Below are 21,363 nucleotides of genomic sequence, written 5' to 3'. Positions count from 1 at the left end.
TGTATTCTTTGGACGAGGTTCTCAAATGTTGTTAGTTTGATCCACAGTTTTAATAGAGAGAAAAATCATTTTGGATAGACATTTGGGAATATAAGTAACGGGGCATTCATAATCAAATATTCATGTACGTCTAACTACACACATATGAGTTGTATACATGAGTGAAGGTTGATCAAGGGAGACTAGAAGACGATGCAAAGAAGACAATGAGATGCTCCCATGGTAACCAGGCAACACAGTCCTTGGTGTCTTATGAAAGGTATGAGGGGATGCAACAGCGCACAAGGGAGTGAGATAAGGAGAAATTACAAATCAGAGCCATTATGATTCACACATGCAGCCGTTGTTGTATTGATTAATCTATTTATCGTGTTTTGCCTTTTTCTTTTTAACTGACATTAACCAGACACCAGTGTCTGTGTGTGTGTGTGTGTGTGTGTGTGTGTGTGAGTGTGTTTGGTGTGTGTGTGTGTGTGTGCGCGCGCGTGTGTGTGTGCGTGTGTGGTGTGTGTGTGTGTGTGTGTGTGTTTGCGTGTGTTTCTGTATCTGTGTTTACAATACAACCAATTATATATATTTTTTTAAAGGGGCATTTAAAGGCTTTCCAATGAAATGTGTAGGTGGGGTCCTTGCTTTGTCTCAATTGAACAACTCTGAGCAAAATGTTTGCAATCAAGCCTCCATTCATTAGGATATTAGGGTCAAGTCGTCTATATATATGCATTATATGTCCTCAGTCACCATGACAGGAGCAGCACAGTGGAGCAGTGTGTAGTGCTATTAACCGGAGACAGAACCTGGCCTCATATCCTGTCCATTTTTGTCACTTCTTTCTTGAGTTTGCATTAAGTACATTCATAGAAATGTGGTAAGGGTAACCTGGAGGCCCTAAAACAAACCGTGTGTGTGTTTGTGTATGTGTGTGTCTGTGTGTGTGTGTGTGTGTGTGTGTGTGTGTTTGTGTCTGTAAGAGAGAGAGAGCGAGGGAGAGAGAGAGAGGGAGAGAGAGAGACACACACACACACACACACACACACACACACACAAACAGAGAAAGAGACAGAGAATCAGAGAGAGGTTGAATGAAAAGTCAAATATCAATTATTTTAATTAAATTCATTAAACAGAGGACAAAGACGGTATTGGTGGGTTTAAAAATAAAAAAACAGGTTTTAATGAGAAGATTTTTCATTAATTTTCTTTGTCTCTATTTACTAAGCAGTTGTTAATGAGGACTAAGCTGTTATGGAAGTGAAAATTCATTTTCCAAAAAGTAGAATAGAACAAATCAAGCAATTCATTAAATAGAAAATACATTTAAATCATAAAAAGTTTAAATTAAAACGAAACTATTCTAATTTTCATCTCTGGTGAGATCAGAAACTTGGTCTCCTGTAATATATAATATAAAAAAGACAAACATTACGGAATCATAAAGTACGATTACATTAATTATCGGTATCATACTGTGTGACATTCCAATTGCCACGTTAATGATTCTTCCTTTTGAACAGAGAAAGTAGACAAATTGACGCAGTGTCGATAAGGGGTGTAAATACAAATGTTGTAACGGGTCTTCTTACGGAAAAGAGGCTGGCCACAGCCGCTCTACAGTGACATTTTCCCCCACATGCAAAATCATGCAAAAGGTAAATACTAAGGCGGAGGGATATGTACACAATTGCAGAACATGGCCGTCACCTCCGTCATGTCCTCTCCTACAGACCATCCCATTTCAGCAACTTCTGCTATGATTGGATTAGCTCTTCAAATATCGTCTTCTGATTGGATTGTGACAGGTCAATCAAGCCCCGATGCCAATGACGTTGATCGTACAGTGGTAACACCGTATCGCTTGGGTTATTCGCATTATAGTTACTTCTACATTTAATGGAATATAATGCTTAATGTGAATAAAGACGTCGCCAAGTCTTATTTTCCGGCTTAGCCAGTGTAGGTTAGCTTTGAATTACACAGCCTTGCGGTTGTCGTTTATTTTGACAGCAGCATTTCAGGGTAAGTGGAATGATACATTTCCTTCCTGCGTCTTTTTTCTCGTACAGGAACAGAACTGGTTTCTTTATTATCCAAATAGAACAGTGAACCTCAAACTTATGGTTGCTATTTAACGCGTTTTTGATTTCAACGTTGTGTGTTTTGTCGGTATGATGGTGAAATCCATTACTTGGTCTAGTTCAGCCACCGATGTATTGAGACGCAAGCAGGGTAATGGCTGTCGGTCGGATTCGATAGGAATTGTGTAATGGCCTATCCTATATTGTATGATTCGTGTCTGGTTATGGGTCTCTGCATGCGGTGTTTTCTGTCTGCCTAGTTATTTCAATCTGTCAAATGAGATTCGCGGTTTGTACGCGGCCAATGGGCCCACTTGGCTGTAAGCGACAACTGACCATATTCACCATAATCGAGTGGATAGTAGTCTACGAGCTTGTACACATCTGAAAGCAAACCAACCTTGAGTGAACACTCCGGTACAGATGTTTCTAGGTCTCTAGCTTAATGTCATTAAGTAGCCAATAGACCAACCGCACAGATAAGAGGCCTATCATTACACGCTGTTCATCCTCTGTCCTTCGGACTTCAATTAAGAAGACCCTATTTCCAGTCTTACTTGAGTCATAATATATGATCTACATTTCATTTATATTGTCCATAATACTTTTCTTTAGAGATTCTAGCATTGATTCTGCACAATTCTGGATAGCTCTGTGTCCAGGACATTATTTATGCAATTAATATATTGATTATTTGTATAAAATGTGATTTGCTACTATAACTTGCTATTTTGTGCAGTACTATGCAAAATAGGTGTAACTAGACAACTAAAGGTGTGTGGTTTAACTGAAAGGCGTGAGTTTGAATATAGTCAATTTGTTTATTTTACTTTCTAGAAAATATAATCTTATTTTCTTGCCATTGGAACTGAAGTTAAGGAAGAAGTAGGCCAATTTTTTGAAGCGATGCCCCCTAGTAAATCACCATCATGGATGGTTGTCAGCCTCGCTGGGTAGAAGAGTCCCACTTTTTATATACAGTGAAATAACAACAGGGGGACCCGTCTGCCCCCAAGGCATACGTTATTAAATTGTCTCGGTGCCTGAAGGAAACAAAATTTTTCAAAAGCTGCAGTGTGAAGCACAAACACATGTTTTATAGACACGATACGCCAGCACCCTGTTGTACTATCATTAAACCCAAACATCCACACACATAGAGGGAAAACCCTGCATATTGAACACAGATGACCTCGTGCAACATGCACCATGGCTTCAATGCTTTCTGTTCATGGGGGTGGGGACATCTCCTTGTCCAAAGTCCAATCAAGTCAGTGATGCAACAGTTTCTAAATGTTATGTCATCCTGGTATAAAACCAAAGCCAACATCATGAAGGCCTACATCCTTGTGCGAATAACTGCTTATAAACGCTTACTTTCACAATTTCACGATGATACTGTTTATAAATTGCATTTCAGTATATTTAAACAAGCTTAACCAGTACTTAAGTAAATACACAATCTCAGACTAATGCGCAGCTGTAAAACTCCCATTAAGACATGACATTTCATTTGATTCAAATTAAAGTACTAACGGAAGCATTTTCTGACAGTGAACTTCACCGTTCAAAAGCGATACATACTGGACGTCGAAGATAGCCTAGTGGTGTACATTTGGTCCTCGTCATGTTCAATTTATGGTGTCTTCAAATCTGGCCTTTTTTAAATTAATTAAGAGACATAAAATTTACAAAAGGTTCAGGCCTTGTTGGAATGACAAATTCTCCTTGTGAGAGACCATATGCCCTTTCTTAAATGTAAAACCTGTAAAAGTTGCTATAAATAAGCATCATTTGGATCTCTGTGTAGTTAAATTCAATGAAGCCCCATGGAAATTAGTTGGTTATTGTTGGCCAGCACAAGGTTCTGTACTGTTGACATTTTTGCTAATCCTGATATTTTCTAGTAATACATTTGGTTAATCTGGCATCATCCTAGCTAATTAGAAAAGGCAATCACCATTTACAACCAGAGTCTTTCACTATAGTTTTTGGTTACTCGGTTGCTCTAATCCTCGAATGCTATGGAAACTGCTTTTGCCAACGCATTGTGAAATATTAGCCTAGAACATGTAAGCTAGGTCAACACATGTAATAACAAACACAAACATGACCGTGTTATTACATCCCCTGCTTCATTGTCTGCAGGTTTTTGTTTTAGGTATGTAAAGATACAAGTCAATGTGTTGACATGATCATGGAGCCATGTTCCCAGTGCATGATGAACACATTAGACAAGCCCCTCGTCCGTGGGGCTTGGGCTTGGCTATCTCCTGCTAGGCACCCTCCATTCATCTTATGAGCGTTTCATTGGCCGAGGCATAATCCTCTAAAGGTCACTGCCACTAATTACACTTTCCAAAAGGGACAGATGCCCACCCTCGACCCCATTTTTTCTTTTCAAAAGAATATTCATCCATCGCAGAAGGGATTCCTGGAGTGATTTCAGCAAAGCACCATGTCCTATATCAGTGTGACATCAACCCCACCAAAGATTATAACGCAGAGCTGGCCCAGGTGACTTATTCGTATGGCCCAGGGGACTATTCTATTGCCAAGGTCACTATATTAGTATGGCCCAGATCACTATATTAGTATGGCCCAGATCACTATATTAATATGGCCCAGATCACTATATTAATATGGCCCAGATCACTATATTAATATAGCCCAGGTCACTATATCAGTATAGCCCAGGTCAGTATATATTGGTATTGCCCAGGTCACTATATTAATATGGCCCAGATCACTATATTAATATGGCCCAGGTCACTATATTAGTATAGCCCAGGTCAGTATATATTGGTATGGCCCAGGTCACCATATTGATATGGCCCAGGTCACTATGTGGCCCAGGTCACTATATTGGTATGGCCCAGGTCACTTTATTGGTATGGCCCAGGTCACTATATTGGTATGGCCCAGGTCACTATATTGGTATATGGTCCAACTGAGCCGCAGACCAGTCCCGGGTTCACTGTAAAGAATAACTCTCCCAGCCTCTCAAGGTTACTCTCTAGGTTACTCTCTAGGTTACTCTCTAGGTTACTCTCTGGGTTACTCTCTGGGTTACCTTCTAGGTTACTCTCTAGGTTACTCTCTAGGTTACTCTCTGGGCTACTCTCTGGGTTACTCTCTGGGTTACTCTTTAGGTTACCCTCTGGGCTACTCTCTGGGTTACTCTCTAGGTTACTCTCTGGGTTACTCTCTGGGTTACCTTCTAGGTTACTCTCTAGGTTACTCTCTAGGTTACTCTCTAGGTTACTCTCTGGGTTACTCTCTGAGTTACTCTGGGTTACTCTCTGGGTTACTCTCTGGGTTACTCTCTGGGTTACTCTCTAGGTTACTCTCTAGGTTACTCTCTAGGTTACTCTCCGGGTTACTCTCTGGGTTACTCTCTGGGTTACTCTCTAGGTTACTCTCTGGGTTACTCTCTAGGTTACTCTCTAGGTTACTCTCTGGGCTACTCTCTGGGTTACTCTCTGGGTTACTCTTTAGGTTACTCTCTGGGCTACTCTTTAGGTTACTCTCTGGGCTACTCTCTGGGTTACTCTCTAGGTTACTCTCTGGGTTACTCTCTAGGCTACTCTCTAGGCTACTCTCTGGGTTACTCTCTGGGTTACTCTCTGGGCTACTCTCTGGGTTACTCTCTAGGTTCCTCTCTCTTACTGCCACAGAGGGAGAAGGAGCCGGCCGGATCCAGAGTTCAAGCTCATTATCCTGGCCCTCAATCAGACCTCCAGCCAGCTCTTAATTGAGCCATCAGCGCCTTGGGGGGGGGGGGACCGTGTCATTACTGTAATGAGGGAGCAGCCGTACAGGGGGCAGTAGGGAGAGCGCCACGAGGATGAACCCCCATGGCGTTGCCCCGTTCTGGTCAGATTCAAATGGAAAGGAACGGTTTCCTGTGAACATCGCCCTGTCACGGCCTACTGAGTGGACGGCAATAACAGTCTGTTAATATCTTATAACCCTCTCAAGCATAATCGATTAATATGCTTATAGCCGTGCAGTTAGCTAATGACCAAATAATCACATACGGGGGGGCGGGGTGCCCGGGGTATGTATGACTCAAGGGTTGTGTGAGAAGGGTTGTAGTATCAGGAGAGAACCATGCAGACCATCCAAACCAATGCACTGTTTTTCATATATACGTTGTATTAAACATATTCCATACTTCCAGATTGTATGTTAGTTTGAGTGGATGCAAGTGGGGTTATAAAAGTGAAATGTCAATGTGGCGCCTTGAACGGTGCCTAGTTCTGAGATGAGCGACTGAGTATCCTCCCTCACACCCTTGTCAGTCACCCTTATAGAGTGTGTGCATGTCACACTACCGTGCACACAAAACCCCCGATGAAAAAAAATGTAAGCAGCAGTTACTCCCTCTTGTTCCACAGCTGCACTCGGTTAACTCTGATCCCTGATCTCTTAATAACGAATATCCTGTCCCTTTGGGTATTGTGTTCATGACGTCCACGGGGAGGAACAGAAAAGCCTTGAATGCCTGTTGCCGATGTTGTTATTATTCCTTCATTCTCTAGCGACATGGTGGGTCCTTCGCAGTGTAGTCACTGGCCGGTGCACAGCGCATGTGATGAGCAGCTTTCGGGCTGTACGTGTTTGAATATGTCGATGATTCACAGGTTACTTCATCATAGTCTCTGGCTGGCTCGCTCACAAATAAAATACTGCGTACATGACCCTGGGATTCCCCCTCCTTCCCTCCACACATAGTGGTTTCACATTGATTGTTTGTGTGGCCGATCACGAGGAGGAGAAGTGTTGTCTAACCTCTCTGTCTCTGTCCCCCTGTGTCTGTGTCTCCCGACCATAGGAGGAGAGCGACGTCTGTCGTACCACGGCAACAGTGGGAGGGGGGGGGGCGCAATTGGCCACCTTTGTCCCTACTGAGCAAACGATGAACTGAGCATCGTCCACTCCACCAAACCCAACGTTTGTGTGTGTGCGTGTGTGGGTGTTTGTGTGTGTCAGAGTTCCTTCAGTGGCATGCATGACCGTGTCTGGGGCTATCTGTGCAAGAGTAAGAGGTCGTAGGTCACACCCACCGAGGGGCCGTTCTCTTCTTGACTGACGCGGCCGTCCGTTTCCGCTGTCACAAGGCACCATGGGAAGGAAAAAGATCCAGATCCAGCGGATCACAGATGAGAGGAACAAGCAGGTGAGATAAGAGTCTTGTGCGGTAAACCTCACCGTTGTCGGTCAAATATGGACATTTACTAGTTAGTTGCACCACAGTAGTAGTAACACCGCACCACATGTTGTACCGCCCTGAATCAAAAGAGCATTTTGTCTTATCTAAAATGCGGAGGGTCATAGTAGGCCATGTGTGAGGCGGCCCAGCTGGATAGCATTGCTACCTGGAGGGCCAGAAGGCGAGACAGTGAAGGGAACTCAGGAGTCTCTGATCATCCACCAAGAGGAGCTTCACATCATGTAGCTCTATGATGTGCGAATGCACTCATAACTAAGTGACTCCAGTGAAGCCAAACACGCTCATCAGCCTGCTAATGAGCTCCAGGGTAAAGCAGAACCGGGCCTAGGAATTAGCAGACGATCGAGATCTTAAGAGCCCATCGACTGCTAGTGCCGGACCCTTTAATGATGACTTTAAAAGTTATGCTCGCTCCTCTTCCTTATTCCTCCTCCAGCAGATCGGTGCTTAGACCTACAGCATTGATCGGCCGCCGGTGGGGTAAAGAGGCTCTCTTGCCATCAATGTTGCTGAAGGGGATTTTAAGTCTGCTTGAGGCTATTAAACCACTTGGGCAAACGTTTGACGTGACCACACACCACGGCCCAACTGTGAAGACTGTGTGTGCCTTTAGAGGGGTAACCAAGTCGGAGTTGAGGACAAAGATTGGGACACAATGAACGATTTTTGCATAATATATCCACAAATGACATGGGGTTCTCTGAATAAGCTACCCACAAGCCATTGGCTTCTAGAGGCTCAGTTTTAAATATATAAAGGTATTGCTTTATTCTATATAGGCTGACGTATGTATGATGTATGATGTATAAAAAAAAATCCTCTCCTCTGAAAGATCATCCCAAAGATCTCAAGCAAATCACTTTCTCTTGAACATGCAGGGGTTAATCTGTATTACTTCTTCTACTTATGGAATCATGGGCTTGTTTGCCGGATATCAGTTGCTATGGAGACTGTTTGCTGTTTATGACAAGGATCCGTCGCTGTGGTCACCAAAATCAACAATTCTTTTCCTTCTCCATGTATGAGTGTTTTTCACTGCCACCTACCACCATCCTGTTTAGACGAGATTCCCATTTGATAAATTGCTCCTGCAAGAAGTGGATAGGGAGCAGGGTCTGACCAATGGCAGGGTTGGATTCTTATCATCTACACATGTCCCATGGAGAGCATCTAGACTAACAGCAAGACTGAGGAGTGATGCCTCTGCTGTAGGTGCTGGAGGCCAGCACTTCCCCCAGGAAGTGTGACTGACTCACTATACTTTTGTAGGGCACTTATGCATAAACAAAATAAATTGCAGTGGCTTGGCAGCAGTGGCTCAGACGGTAGAGCCAGTTGCTAGTTCGATCCCTGGTATCCCCAAGCAAGAGGCTTGACCCTTACTGCTCCAGACGTGCTAACTCCATCGATGTGTGAATGTGTGTATGAATGGATGAATGTGTGGCACTATTTTAAAGTCGCTTTGAGGGGCCACGGGTCAGAAATGTGTTAATATTGTGTATAAATGTCGTGTCCCATCCCCCCAGGTGACGTTCACCAAGCGGAAGTTTGGCCTGATGAAGAAGGCGTACGAGCTGAGCGTTCTGTGCGACTGTGAGATCGCCCTCATCATCTTCAACCACTCCAACAAGCTGTTCCAGTACGCCAGCACCGACATGGACAAGGTGCTGCTCAAATACACAGAGTACAACGAGCCGCACGAGAGCCGCACCAACGCCGACATCATCGAGGTGAGCCCCGTGTTTGATTTCATTAAGGGCCAGCTGGTTAACCATGCTTGGACCACAGAGAAGTGTTTGTTAACAAGGCCTGCATATCCATTCAATCAGAATGGGTTCAAAGTGGCAGGGGTCTTTTTTCGGGTGCTAGACTTGGTATGACCAGGTTCATTAGAGACTACGCCGTGTGCTGTGTTGTTACAATGGGTCACGTACACTGCACTGTGCTCGCCGCACATAACGCAAATGGCATGCATGAGCACGTTCCTGGCCTCCTCCTGCTCCTCCCTTTGGTTAAACCTCTTCCTCGCCCTCTCAGACTCTGCGGAAGAAGGGCTTCAATGGTTGCGACAGCCCAGAGCCCGACGGGGAAGACTCCATCGACCAGAGTCCCTTGAACGATGACAAGTATCGTAAGACTACCGAAGACCTGGACATCCTCTTCAAGCGCTACGGAGTAAGTCCCGCCCCAGGCCCCAGTCCCAACCGTAACACGCCGATGTCTGCCGATGCGTTTGACTCTAAAACGTCTGTCGTCTCTCTGCCTTCCCGCAGCAGTCGACGGCGACCGCCCCCTCATTCTCCATGCCCGTGACAGTCCAGGCATCCAATCAGAGCCCGCTGCAGTTCAGTAACCCGGGTAACACCCTGGTAACCACGTCCTATGTGACATCCTCCACTCTCTCCGACACGCACCTCCTGTCGCCACAGCAACCGACGCTCCAAAGGAACACTGTGTCTCCGGGGTTGCCACAGCGACCGGCCAGCGCAGGTGAGCCACGGGGGCAAATGAGATTCCTCAGCATGCGCTTGAGGGACGGTCTAATCAGGCCTCACGGATAATGGCACATTGACCGGCCTACCTGCAACGCTTCCTCACACTTCCAATAATTGAACCTTCGCTGAGCCGCTGGAATCAATCCATAGAATCCCGGCCCGTCACTTTGAGCTAAAGCCGGGGCGCCTCATTGTACTGTTTAATCACCCCCCACTGTGAGATAACCTCACGATCGTTTTCATCAGGGGGGAAATAGACGCATTTCTGCTTCTCATTGAAGTGCTTGGATGGTGGAATGAGGAGTTAAAAATAGCGTATTAATTTGCAACATTTTGCCTGTGCTGTAGCTCACATAGTGACCAGAAGTTGGAGGATGATCTGTTGAAGTAGTTATTCATGAGTGATGTAACGTTGCGTTTTTAAATCCGTAGTGACCTTTTTCCAAAAGTGAATTTAACTTCACTTGACATGTCTGGTGGCAACCACAATGAGTCAAGGCTGAGCATTAGATCCAGAGCACTCCTCGAATCACCTAGAGGTATCCTTGAGATGTGTTGCTCTATATTTCAAATGTGTATTTAATATTTTCATGGAGTGATATGCTATGCAATTATTTGCATATTGCAAAGAAATGAATTGCTTGATTACCAAAATGGAAAATACTAACCACCATTTACCTTTTACAATTAGTCTTTGATAATTCATTTAGAAGCCTTGATTAAGCTTAAAGAATTGCCTCACTTCTCTTTTTAAAGTTGCAGTAGTATGTATGACCTATAGTTTTACAGACTAAATAAGTTAATTCAATTTATGAACCACTTAAGTTTGCACTTGGCTGCTCGATGCTGTCATAGAAGAGGACATCAGTAGGTAGGGGGAGTGGGGGGGGGAATATTTGGTTGGTTGCAAAATGCCACTATATCCCACACACTGCGCCTTATTAAGTGTGAATTATTTGTTTTCTAACAGGAGCTCTTCTAGGAGGGGATCCCAACAATTCTAACGGCGGATGTCCAAGTCCAGTCCGTAAGTATTGCTGAAATCCCTGTTTTAGCTCAAATATGATAACAACAATGTTCCAAAATCTTCTGAGGTGCTCGTCAATATTGCAGATCCATATAAGTGTAACTGTTTGCATTGGCATCGGTAATAAATGTATCTGCAGATGTAGGCCTATATGTTATCCAGAATCAAAGCGAATGTCAACAACTGTAACTTGAGTCATTTATAATCATTAACACTGCATATAAGCTTGCAATTATGTAAAAAACACTCATTCATTTCGAAAAAACAAAGACAACATGTGGAAAGTGTTTTCTCAGATTTTGTGTTGGAACAATCATGGTCAAGTAGGTGTAATGTTGACATAATGAGCTGAACAGTAACAGAAAAGAAACTGCACATAACACTTGTCACTTGCCGTTCTTGTTTACAACGTTTGCATAAAGAGGTGTGTGATCCTTTTGGTGCAAACTATCTTCACTGGCAGAGACAGCAACACCTACTCACTGTTTGTCTTTTGAACATTCCAATATTTTGTAAAAAAGAAAAAATCTTTATATTTATTTATTATATGCATACATTTTTTGCATATTTCTTGTACGAGTGCAAGTCAATGATGAAACCCTTCTCGCTCTCATCCAGCTAACGGATACAACAGTGCCAGGGCCTCCCCGGGCCTCCTCACCGTCTCCAACGGCAACAGTCTGGGGAAAGTAGTTCCGGCCAAGTCCTCGCCGCCGCCCCCTAGCCCCCAGATAGTGAATAGCCGCAAGCCAGACCTGCGAGTCATCACCTCACAGGGTGGAAAGAGCCTCATGCAGATGGTAAGATAGACCCGACCAGGAAGCAACCTCCCCATCTGACACACAGCCACACAGTTAAGCTTCCTGTAACAGCACAGTAAGAACCAGCTGGATCCCATGTGTGTTGGGGGAAACCGAGTGGCTCCTACAAACATAAATCAAAGATATTGTTATTGGCTGTCTTTTGATTAATTGTAATGCTGCTTTAGAGATGCAAATGTGGTAAATGATGTGCCGAACCCATGAATTGGCAACATGGTACAAACATATCAATGTACACTGCTATGTTTTTAATTAAATCTTTATGTTTCTACAAAAAAATAATCCTTTTTCTTTGTAAACATCTGAATTGGTGGAAGGATAGCCTTGCCGTGTTTACAGACAGGGGTGGTTTTGTGTTTCTAGTCCCTGATATGGAGCAGGGTCTACCACACAGCGATGCTCTGCAGATCACTGATGAACCTGCACTCAATCCTTCCACGCTCTGCTCCATGTGTGGACAGGACGCTGTTAGCATTGGTCCAGTGATGACCCGCCTTACGTGTTGTCGCCCTACTGATGTTCGGTGTTCCCTTTAGCATTCACGTTAGAATTAGCATAAGCTTTAGCATTAGCGTCAGCTTAAGGTACTGTGCACCAGGTTCAGAGATGTGACCCTCTCTATTACTGCTCTTTGCAGACAGAGGATGAGCTGGAATTGGTGAACGAGGTGAATCTTCTCAGCGTCATTTTTGTATTTCCTCCCGCATGACTCGATGGCCATTCAACGCAACCCCCACTCATTAGCTCAGTGTTAAATCACCCCACCCCACACGTGCCTGAGAAAATTGGGATTGATTTGTCCACTGACCTTTCTCTGGGTTGGTCTTGATCGGGGGGGGTCATTGGTTCTGTTCACGTGGATGCATGCTGTTCAAAACTGGTGGTTGATATTTTGTAACGGCATGGTCATGGATCTTAGTAACATACCCGTGTGATCGAAAACAAAAGGAAAACTTGTTTTTGTTGCAATTCGTTGATGGGGGGGGGGGGGGGGGAACAGTCAAGAAACTCCCTGGTTAATTGTGCCTAAATGAAACCTCTTCATTTGGAGATGTTGCCTTGTTACCATTCTCGACTGCATCAGGCATGGAAGGAATGTTTCTGTATTCATTTATTAGTTTTACAGTGCAAAGCATGTCCCTCGTTAACTAGCAACCTGCGGGCGAGTCTCATCTCCACCAACCACCAAATCACATGAGACCTAGCTGAAGTCACATTAAAGGCATTTTACTGTCAGTCAATGTCATCTCTTCTCCCGATAATTACCCTCAATCCTTGTGAGGTTATGGTTAATTCACAACATAACGACATAAAAGTGCATCCGCTTTTAGATTCTGGGAGAAATATATCTGTTGACTTGGATGGGAATTGCCTTTAATGTAATTTGCCTTTTTAAAGAAATATCAAATGCTGAGGTCCAACCACAGTAGCAACAATCCAAGGGGATGAATATAGGCTCTTTGATTGGATTAGAAATGGTGTCACCTGCTCCCGCCTTTAACCGTTCCAACAGAGCTGTACCTCTATACCTGCGGTGGGATTCTTTGCATTTGGTTGCTCTTGAAGGGCAGGGCCTCCACTGGGCAGCGTACATTAAATGTAACGTGCATGATGTCAGGAGGTCCTCCGGACTCTCCTGCCCTCTTCATCGTACTCCTCATGGCGTCCGACCTCAACCGTGCCGTCAAGTCCCCCACAGAGCGCCGAACACATCCTGGTTCCCATTACCGTTGCCGCGGGTTCTGTGCTCAGCGATGCTGCGACTGACACCCTCATCCTCCCCCCGCTGTGCTCTCCCCCCCCACCCCCACCCCCTCGACCCCGGCAGAACGCCCAGCGGCTAGCCGCGGGGGCCCAACTGGCCCAGACCCTCACCACGCCCGTGGTCTCCGTGGCAACGCCCAGCCTGCTGGCCCAGGGCATGCCCTTCTCCGCCATGCCCACCGCGTACAACACAGGTGAGCTGGAGCAAATGAAAGGGGGGAAACACACACACACACACGCATACAAACGCACACACACGCACGCATACAAACGCACACGCAAGCACACGCTCCCACAGTAAGAAACCCCTCGCCTCGCCCCCTTGTTTGGCCAAAAGTTCTGGTTTAATGGAGTCCTTATTTATTATGTTGGAATATGTTTTGACCTGACCATAATATTTGGCACAGCAAGCGCTTTCTCTAGGATTCCCCATCATTGATCTCAATCGTGATTCAAATTGGCAGATCCCAAACACCTCAAACCTATCTTGCCTTCTCTCCTTTTTCTTTCTCTCTCATTCTTAATCTCTCTCGACCACTCTCTCTCAGAATACCAGCTGACGAGTGCTGACATCACGGCTCTGCATGCCCTGGCCTCACCTGGCGGTCTGCTGCCCACTAACGTGACCTGGCAACAGCAGACTGTATCCCAGCAACAACCACAACAACAGCAGCAGCAGCAGCAACAGCAACAGCAGCTGAGTCTTGCGTCTCTCAACAACCTGGTGTAAGCTTAATGTTATTGTCCCTCCTTCCTCCTTGCAGGCTGTTTTCTTATTCTTACTGTAATCTGTCATCCATGGACTTTGCCCAGCTAAACACAGCCTTTTTATTCATACATATGCTCAGTAATCAACTTGTGTTTTACTGTGCAAAAACCACAATGTACAGAGCATTGTGGATCATGCCATGAATCCTCCTCTATGCCAAGCTAGCAATTCACAGAAGAGGATTAAGTGAATTGGTCTCTCACTAACATCCTCAACTTCTCACTTTGATTTCATCCCTTCGCCTGCAACTGTGCTCAGCAGGTAGAGTGCAATGACGTGGGGAAGAGTGCAAATATGTTGTCTTTAAAATGAAACTAAGCTGGAGTGTAGGACGGAATAGACTATGAGAGATCATGGCGTTCTTTGACTACAGTACACAGTGGTTGGGCACATTTTTAGTAATTACACACAGGTTATATGTACTTATACCACAGCATTGTTGAATATTTCATTGTGATTCGGCAATAACGTTCGCAGAGTTTGCATTATATATATTTTAATACAACATTAACAACATCGGTGGTATCTAACCTTGGACCAGATCATTCCTTAACAATGCAAAACAATCTATACACTCAAAGCGTTGGGGATGTTTATTTTAACATAACAGCTGATTAAGTCGATAAAAAATATTGTATATATGCAACTCACATCTACTCATTGATGGTTACTGTGGTTCAAGCGGAATAAACCACTCTGGGCTGACACGTTAATGGCTATCAGCTCAACCGGTCGTGGTTTATTCCTTACATTCCACACTACACACAACGTGCGGTGTGCACCGTAAGCACACTGTAGCTCAATTAGCAACGTTCCTAAACCATGCATTAACATTTGTTGTTGGTCCCAAGGCAGACGCTAACACTTGACTTCCAAGTGAGTCTGAGAAGACTGGAGAGCCGAGGCATCCAATCAATATTGGATCAACCACACATTTAAGTTTCCAGAACGGAGCGCAGGAATCTGTAGCAAAAAACAAAGAGAAACGGTTATGTGTAGGAATGTGTAATGGCTATGCTACCGATAGCTTGGGCACTGGGGATTATTCCCAGAACCCTCTCCTCCCTTGCCCTAGGGGGCTTAAGAATAGGCAGGTTACGTTGCACACATCAGTAGGACGAAACGGCAGCATGATCTGGCGCTGGGCGGCCTCTTGAAAGTGTGTCTGTCTCCCTCTTGTCCACAGCATGTGGGGTATGGACAAGCAGAGCAGCGAGCTGTCCAGCCAGTCTCGTCTCTGGCAGCAAATCTGAGGTGAACAGCCGAGAGAGGAGAGAGAGAGAGAGAGAGAGAGAGAGAGAGAGAGAGAGAGAGAGAGAGAGAGAGAGAGAGAGAGAGAGAGAGAGAGAGAGAGAGAGAGAGAGAGAGAGAGAGAGAGAGAGAGAGAGAGAGAGAGAGAGAGAGAGAGAGAGAGAGAGAGAGAGAGAGAGAGAGAGAGAGAGAGAGAGAGATTTTTTGTAAGCTTGCAGATCCTTTAGTAAAAGGTGTTTCCTCCATTGGGAAAACAGTGAAACAAGTTCACGTTTGCAGGATTACATGTTCATGAAAAGTGGAATTCTGGATGTTGTAGCGCATATTAAGAACCTTAATTTGCAAACATCAATTGTATTTATTTATTTAAGCCTCTATGAAAAAGGCGTTGTGATAGAATAGAACATTTATTTTTGATTGGGCTATTGTTTAAAACTGCAGAAATATTTATATTTTTAATATTAGCCCAACCAACTAACATTATAAAATGCCGATTTTTTTTTTTTTTTTCAACCATTTCTCTTCTTCTTTATTCGGTATTTGTTGTGGATTGCTGTTTACAATATATCTTATATGCTGGCATATATGAACTGGGATGTTTGACTACAACACCTGTAGACGTATGCCATCACAAGCTTGTTGTAACACATTGTTGCAAGAGCCTTTGCAATGATGTCTCTCAGCCTCCTCCTCCTCCTCCTCCATCCCACGCCTTCTGCCTTTTGACCTCTTCCTCCCTTTTGGTTTGTTTTGGTTTCCGGCCTCCAACCTTCTCCTTTTCCTCCTCACAGCATTGGCTCTCCGTCCAACCTGCTGTTGGGTAGAGATGAGTGGTTGGGCCGGTACTGTACACCACTACACTAACTGTCTTCATCCCGTGTGTCTGTGTGCTTTCGTTGCTGCCAATCGTCACCACACACACACAGCCTCACTCAACACGCACATGTGTACACACCACACTACACTACAGTGCACACTCATACACCGGCCCCTCGCTCCTCAGCATGATTGGAAATCTGTCTTGCAGTCAGAGAGAAAAAGACGTGGCATAGTTCCCGTTCTGTCCACCGTGTTCTACTCCAAGACAGGATGATTGATTGATTGATTGATTGATTGATTGATTGACTGACTGATTTGTTATGTTTGCAGTTTTTTTTTGTTGCTGACTCATGGCAAATCACTGCAGTCATCCAAACCATTTCACGCTTTCTGGCCTGTTATTGAGTTGTTGTTTTTATGTGGGAGCATTGGAGACAATGCGTTGTAAGCTCTACACTCGCTAACTGCTTGGAATGAGTTGAATTGTTGCCTCGGGTCTCGTCTTTTTAATTATTGTTGTCGCTGCTGTTGCCATGCAACGTGGTCTCGGTTGTTGTCTGACACGAGTGACAGCTGTTGTGTTTCTCTCCTCTATCTAATAACCCGCTGACAACTGCTCCCTTTGTGTCCATCTTCCTCCCTCTTCCTGTCACCCCCCCTCCCCCCCACAGGCCCGTCTCCCACATACCGCAGGGCGCCATGCTGACCGTCAACACCACCTCCGGGGTGAGCATCAAGTCCGAGCCCGTCTCGCCCGGCCGCGACCGCAGCACGCCCTGCCCTCCCCCCGCCTCCACCTCCTCCTCCTCCACCTCCTCCACCTCCTCCACCTCCATCCTGACGGCCCCACCCCAGTACCCGGGCTCGCTGCTCTGCCTGGAGCCGCCCACGGGGCGCTCCCCCGCCGACAGCGTCAGCAGCAACGCCAGCTCCTACGAGGGCAGCGACCGCGACGACCCTGCCGCCGCCACAGGGGCCGGGGCGGGGGCAGGGGGCGGGGGAGGGGGAGGCGAAGGCACGGCGGCGTCGGGCGGCGGCGCAGGGAGCGCCGGCCGGGCCCCGCCCCCCGACTTCGGCCAATCGCCGGAGCTGCTGAGGGCGCAGAGCGAGCAGGAGCAGGAAGGGGGCAACATCAAGCGCATGAGGCTGGACGCCTGGGTCACATAGAGCAGTGGGGGGTTGGATTAGGATCTGCACGCCCTAGACACTTTGCACCACCCGCAAGACACACCCCTGTCTTAAACCACACCCTCCTTCACTTATAACCCCTCCCCCTCCCATCACACATTTAGCCTCTGTCCAGAATTGTACCCACTCCGTCCTCTCCGCCACTGCCCCCCCCGACTCCCCTGTCTCTGGGCAACCGTCTCTTGGTGTGGGGCAGGGGACGTGGCAGCCCCCCCCCTCCCCTCTCTCCGAGGCAGGGCATTGGATATAGAGTAAGGGACTGCGAAACCTGCTGACCCCAATGCACCCACCCACCTTTTCACACGTAATCGTTTCTTTCAGTAGAACTGAATATTACTGTTGAATACTTAATTGCAAATGTTGAGAAATGGACTGGAAAAAATCCCTCATCTTGGAGCGTGGATTAGAGTATAAGTGGTTGCGGAGCGGTGTCTCAGTGGGGTGTCTTCAGCCAGCGCGGTCCACGTGGTTTGCGTCACGTACTCCGCTAGGACCTGAGGGACGGTGGTGGTGGTGTGTGTGTGTGTGTGGGGGGGGGGGGGGAGTTCGCTCACCGAACTGCCCAGTGCCATGTTCCCACGCACACCGTCTGTGTTCTTCCAGTTGTATCACTTCCATGCGCCGCTTTGGAAAAACGACTTTTAGCTCTGACACACGTGTTTTTTAATGGGAAGAACCAGCGCAGTGACACACACTTAGACGAGGGAGTGGGAGGGAGGGAGAGAGGGAGCCGAGCAAGGCTGCAGAGCGAGAATAGTTCGGGTTTTTTCAGTCGGCCTGCCACGATTACCCCCCGTCTCCCATCGGGGGGCGCTCACACACCCTCCAAGCGGCATTTCTTGTGGTAAGCCCGCTAGCAGCCAAGGCTATGGGCGCCTCCGACGCGTCCTCACCGAGTGCCAATATCAACCACCTCTCACGGATGCCAAATGCCTCTCGTTCCGGTGCAGAGACACTAACGGATATATCGCTCGTCCACGGCCAGGACTAACGCTACTACATAGAACCATAGAAGAAGACTTTCTTTCTTTTTTTTTTATCTGCCCTCACGCTCTCCTTCAGCGCCATATATTTGTTGCAGAAGACGTCCAAGTGGTCACATGGTTTGGTACCAGGCGGAGACGCCATCCAGTTAACCGTGAAAAACAAAACAAACACGCCTAGCATGAGATGTTTGAGCTGAAGGGGGCGTTCACTAGGGAAAGTATTAGATCTCCTCAGTCCAAGTGTACTTGTTCTGTTGGTATTTTGAAATCAGTTTTTTGAAGGTCTGTTAGTTGTCAAGAGGTAGGGATTATGACTTTGTATAAAAATCACTCCTTATATATCCAAAAAAAGCCTTGGTGTTCTATTTAGCTCTTAGTCCACTCTAGTTCCCCTACGTTGGTGGTTTGAAAAAAGAAAAAAAAACTAAAAACAGAAAGGAAAAATGTCATTTTCTATATTTCTACAGCTTCAGTTTGGCAGCAAAAGTGAATTAGCTCTTCAGCTTGGGCGACGTGTATGTACATATGAATATATTTGCATAGACTTTGCTAGATACCCCTAAAAACAAGCAATGTGTTGATTCTCAGTGGATCTGTTTGCATATATGAGTGTGTGGATTGAAACTTGTTTTTGGTGCAGGGGTTACGCCCCACTAGGCAGGGCTGGTGAATTGAATTGGTTTCAGTAACCTTTTATATGCTAGTGTTGATGGTGTGTGCACTTCTCCGTCTCTCACACACAGAGGCCTTGATCGTGGTGTCATTATATTGTTGTTATTATTATTCATTATGCCACATGCAAAAAAAAAAATTCAAAGTCAAAAAGTAACACAATACTTTGTTTATAACCACCATGAATTTGGATGATCTTGAGTCACTGGCTTCTAGTATTTCCTAAAGAGGGAGAGAGAGAGGAGAGAAAAAAGCATACTTTGTGTTGTACCTTATTAAATTATATCTGATTATAATAACCAGTGAAACTATTTTACATGGGACTTTTCTAGATTATGCCTTTTCACGCAGAAGAGCATGAGATTGGCACATGTGGAGCGTGTCGTATCCGTAAAAAAGACTTTCCCACACACATCGTTTTGACTGCAGTTATGGACGTGGATGTTTGTGTATGCGTATACACACACACACACACACACACACACACACACACACACACACACACACACACACACACACACACACACACACACACACACACACCAAAAAGATAAAATGAACTCACCCACTCATACCAGTTCAATATAGTGTACATATTAGTGATGTTTTGGCATTGTGGAGGTTGTCATAAGGAGCTAATGTTTAAGTCATGTTATATTTGTGCATGTCACGACACGGTGGGGGGGTTTTAATTGAAGTCTTGTCCAATGATCTGACGGAACCGCTTAGTATCGACCAATCAGCGGCCTACTAGGAATCAGGTGTTCTCTTCAGCCGGGACAGGTAGACATAATGCTCCATGATGTCATTCCTCATATGGGGAAGACGTGCTTCATACACCCACTTACTTTTTAATCACCTCTGTCTTGTTAAACCCCCCAAAACACACTATGTTTGTCTTCTAGTTTTACAGGAACTGGTGATAGACTGAAATATGTGGCACCACATGAATAGGCTTCGGAAATCGGCTCTCTGCGGGATATGTTCATGTATAAAGAGGTCCTGTGTCCAATCTAGCAATGTAGTCTCGAGACAATCTGTATGAGAAAGGAATACCTGCACCCGTTTCTTGTTGTGTACAATGTTTTGAAAATCTCACTATTTTTGGATTGTTAATTTGTGCTGGTGACAGTTCCATTGTCTTTTATTATAATATATTGGAGCTTTTATTTGAGTGCTATTTTTGGTTTAGGATAGCCTAATTTTGTTTTTTTCACATTATCATAAACATAAAGTACTGGTTTCCTTTTTGAAACAACTTGCTGAAAATTGCACGATCAATTCTTGTGGTATTATCAAATGCAATGAAGGAAATACCAGTTAAATGCTGCAATTTGAATTAAGATAAAGAATATATTTATAGAACAGGGCAAACAACCAGAATTAGTAATCCAACAAATAAAATGGAAAAACATCATGCATGGGATTCGAGTAATGACAAGTTGTGTTACAGTATGATAAAGGACGTGCATCACATTTGAGTTATAGAAAAACTCAGAAAATGTAGCATATGAATACTAAAGATTAAATTTATAGCTAATATATTGTGTTGAGCTAGTCTGCTTTGGGTTTTGTTGTAAAGGAATATTTCTTTTTTTTTGTTGTTTTTTGAGAATGATATACAATTGTGTATATTTTCATATACAAAGTATGCACTGATATGTTATTAAAATTCTATACCGCTTTTACAAAAAAAAGTGTTTGTTGTACCAAAGTATCCAAGTCCCTTGAAACCTTATCCTTTTTGCGTATGTTTTACCGTATTTTATATATTAAATAGACAAACTGAGTGAAATGGATTTAAACTGTGTTTTATTCACTGGTGTAATGGAATTTATTAAAACCTGTTTGTTTAATAGTCTACCGTGAAATATCAAACTGATGTGTTCTAAATCAATTTTTTTGTCTACTGTGTTCTTGACAAAGACCACTTTGTGTATTTCCTAATGACGTTTTACAGTAATATACCTCCACTCCTTTAAAGGAAAACCAGACCGCAGCACCACTTGCAGATGACATTGCATTAAATGACTCCCTCTAGGTTAAACCCACATACGGTTGCCTACGTAACCTCTTTTATTGGCTGATCTGGTACTTTCAATAGTTAAAAGGCGGGTCAACGGTTTGGGTTCTCCTTTAATTAAATATGACTACACAGTCTCAAACATAGCCTTAAAGCCACACCAAACACTCTGTTGGAACTAGTCCCAGCCCGATATCAACCAAGAATGTTTGTTAGAAAAAGCTTGATGCAATAGTA

General features: G+C 44.9%; 1 protein-coding gene across 1 annotated transcript; it reads left to right on the top strand.

The window, feature by feature from the left end:
* The first annotated feature begins 1,837 nt into the window (after positions 1 to 1,837).
* On the top strand, positions 1,838 to 20,981 carry LOC307084902 (myocyte-specific enhancer factor 2D homolog). Its single transcript, XM_079749408.1, is given in 12 exon segments — positions 1,838 to 2,016; positions 6,913 to 7,257; positions 8,838 to 9,041; positions 9,349 to 9,486; positions 9,585 to 9,801; positions 10,777 to 10,833; positions 11,452 to 11,633; positions 13,483 to 13,612; positions 13,967 to 14,144; positions 15,374 to 15,411; positions 15,414 to 15,441; positions 16,929 to 20,981. Coding segments are annotated over 11 exon segments (1,722 nt in total). The 5' UTR covers positions 1,838 to 2,016; positions 6,913 to 7,203; the 3' UTR covers positions 17,425 to 20,981.
* Positions 20,982 to 21,363: the final 382 nt, after the last annotated feature.

The sequence above is a fragment of the Pollachius pollachius genome (genome assembly GCF_949987615.1).
Source record: "Pollachius pollachius genome assembly, chromosome: 13".
In the NCBI taxonomy this organism is placed as follows: domain Eukaryota; kingdom Metazoa; phylum Chordata; class Actinopteri; order Gadiformes; family Gadidae; genus Pollachius; species Pollachius pollachius.
Note: the sequence above shows the minus strand (reverse complement) of the source record. Positions and strands in the feature narration are given on the sequence as shown.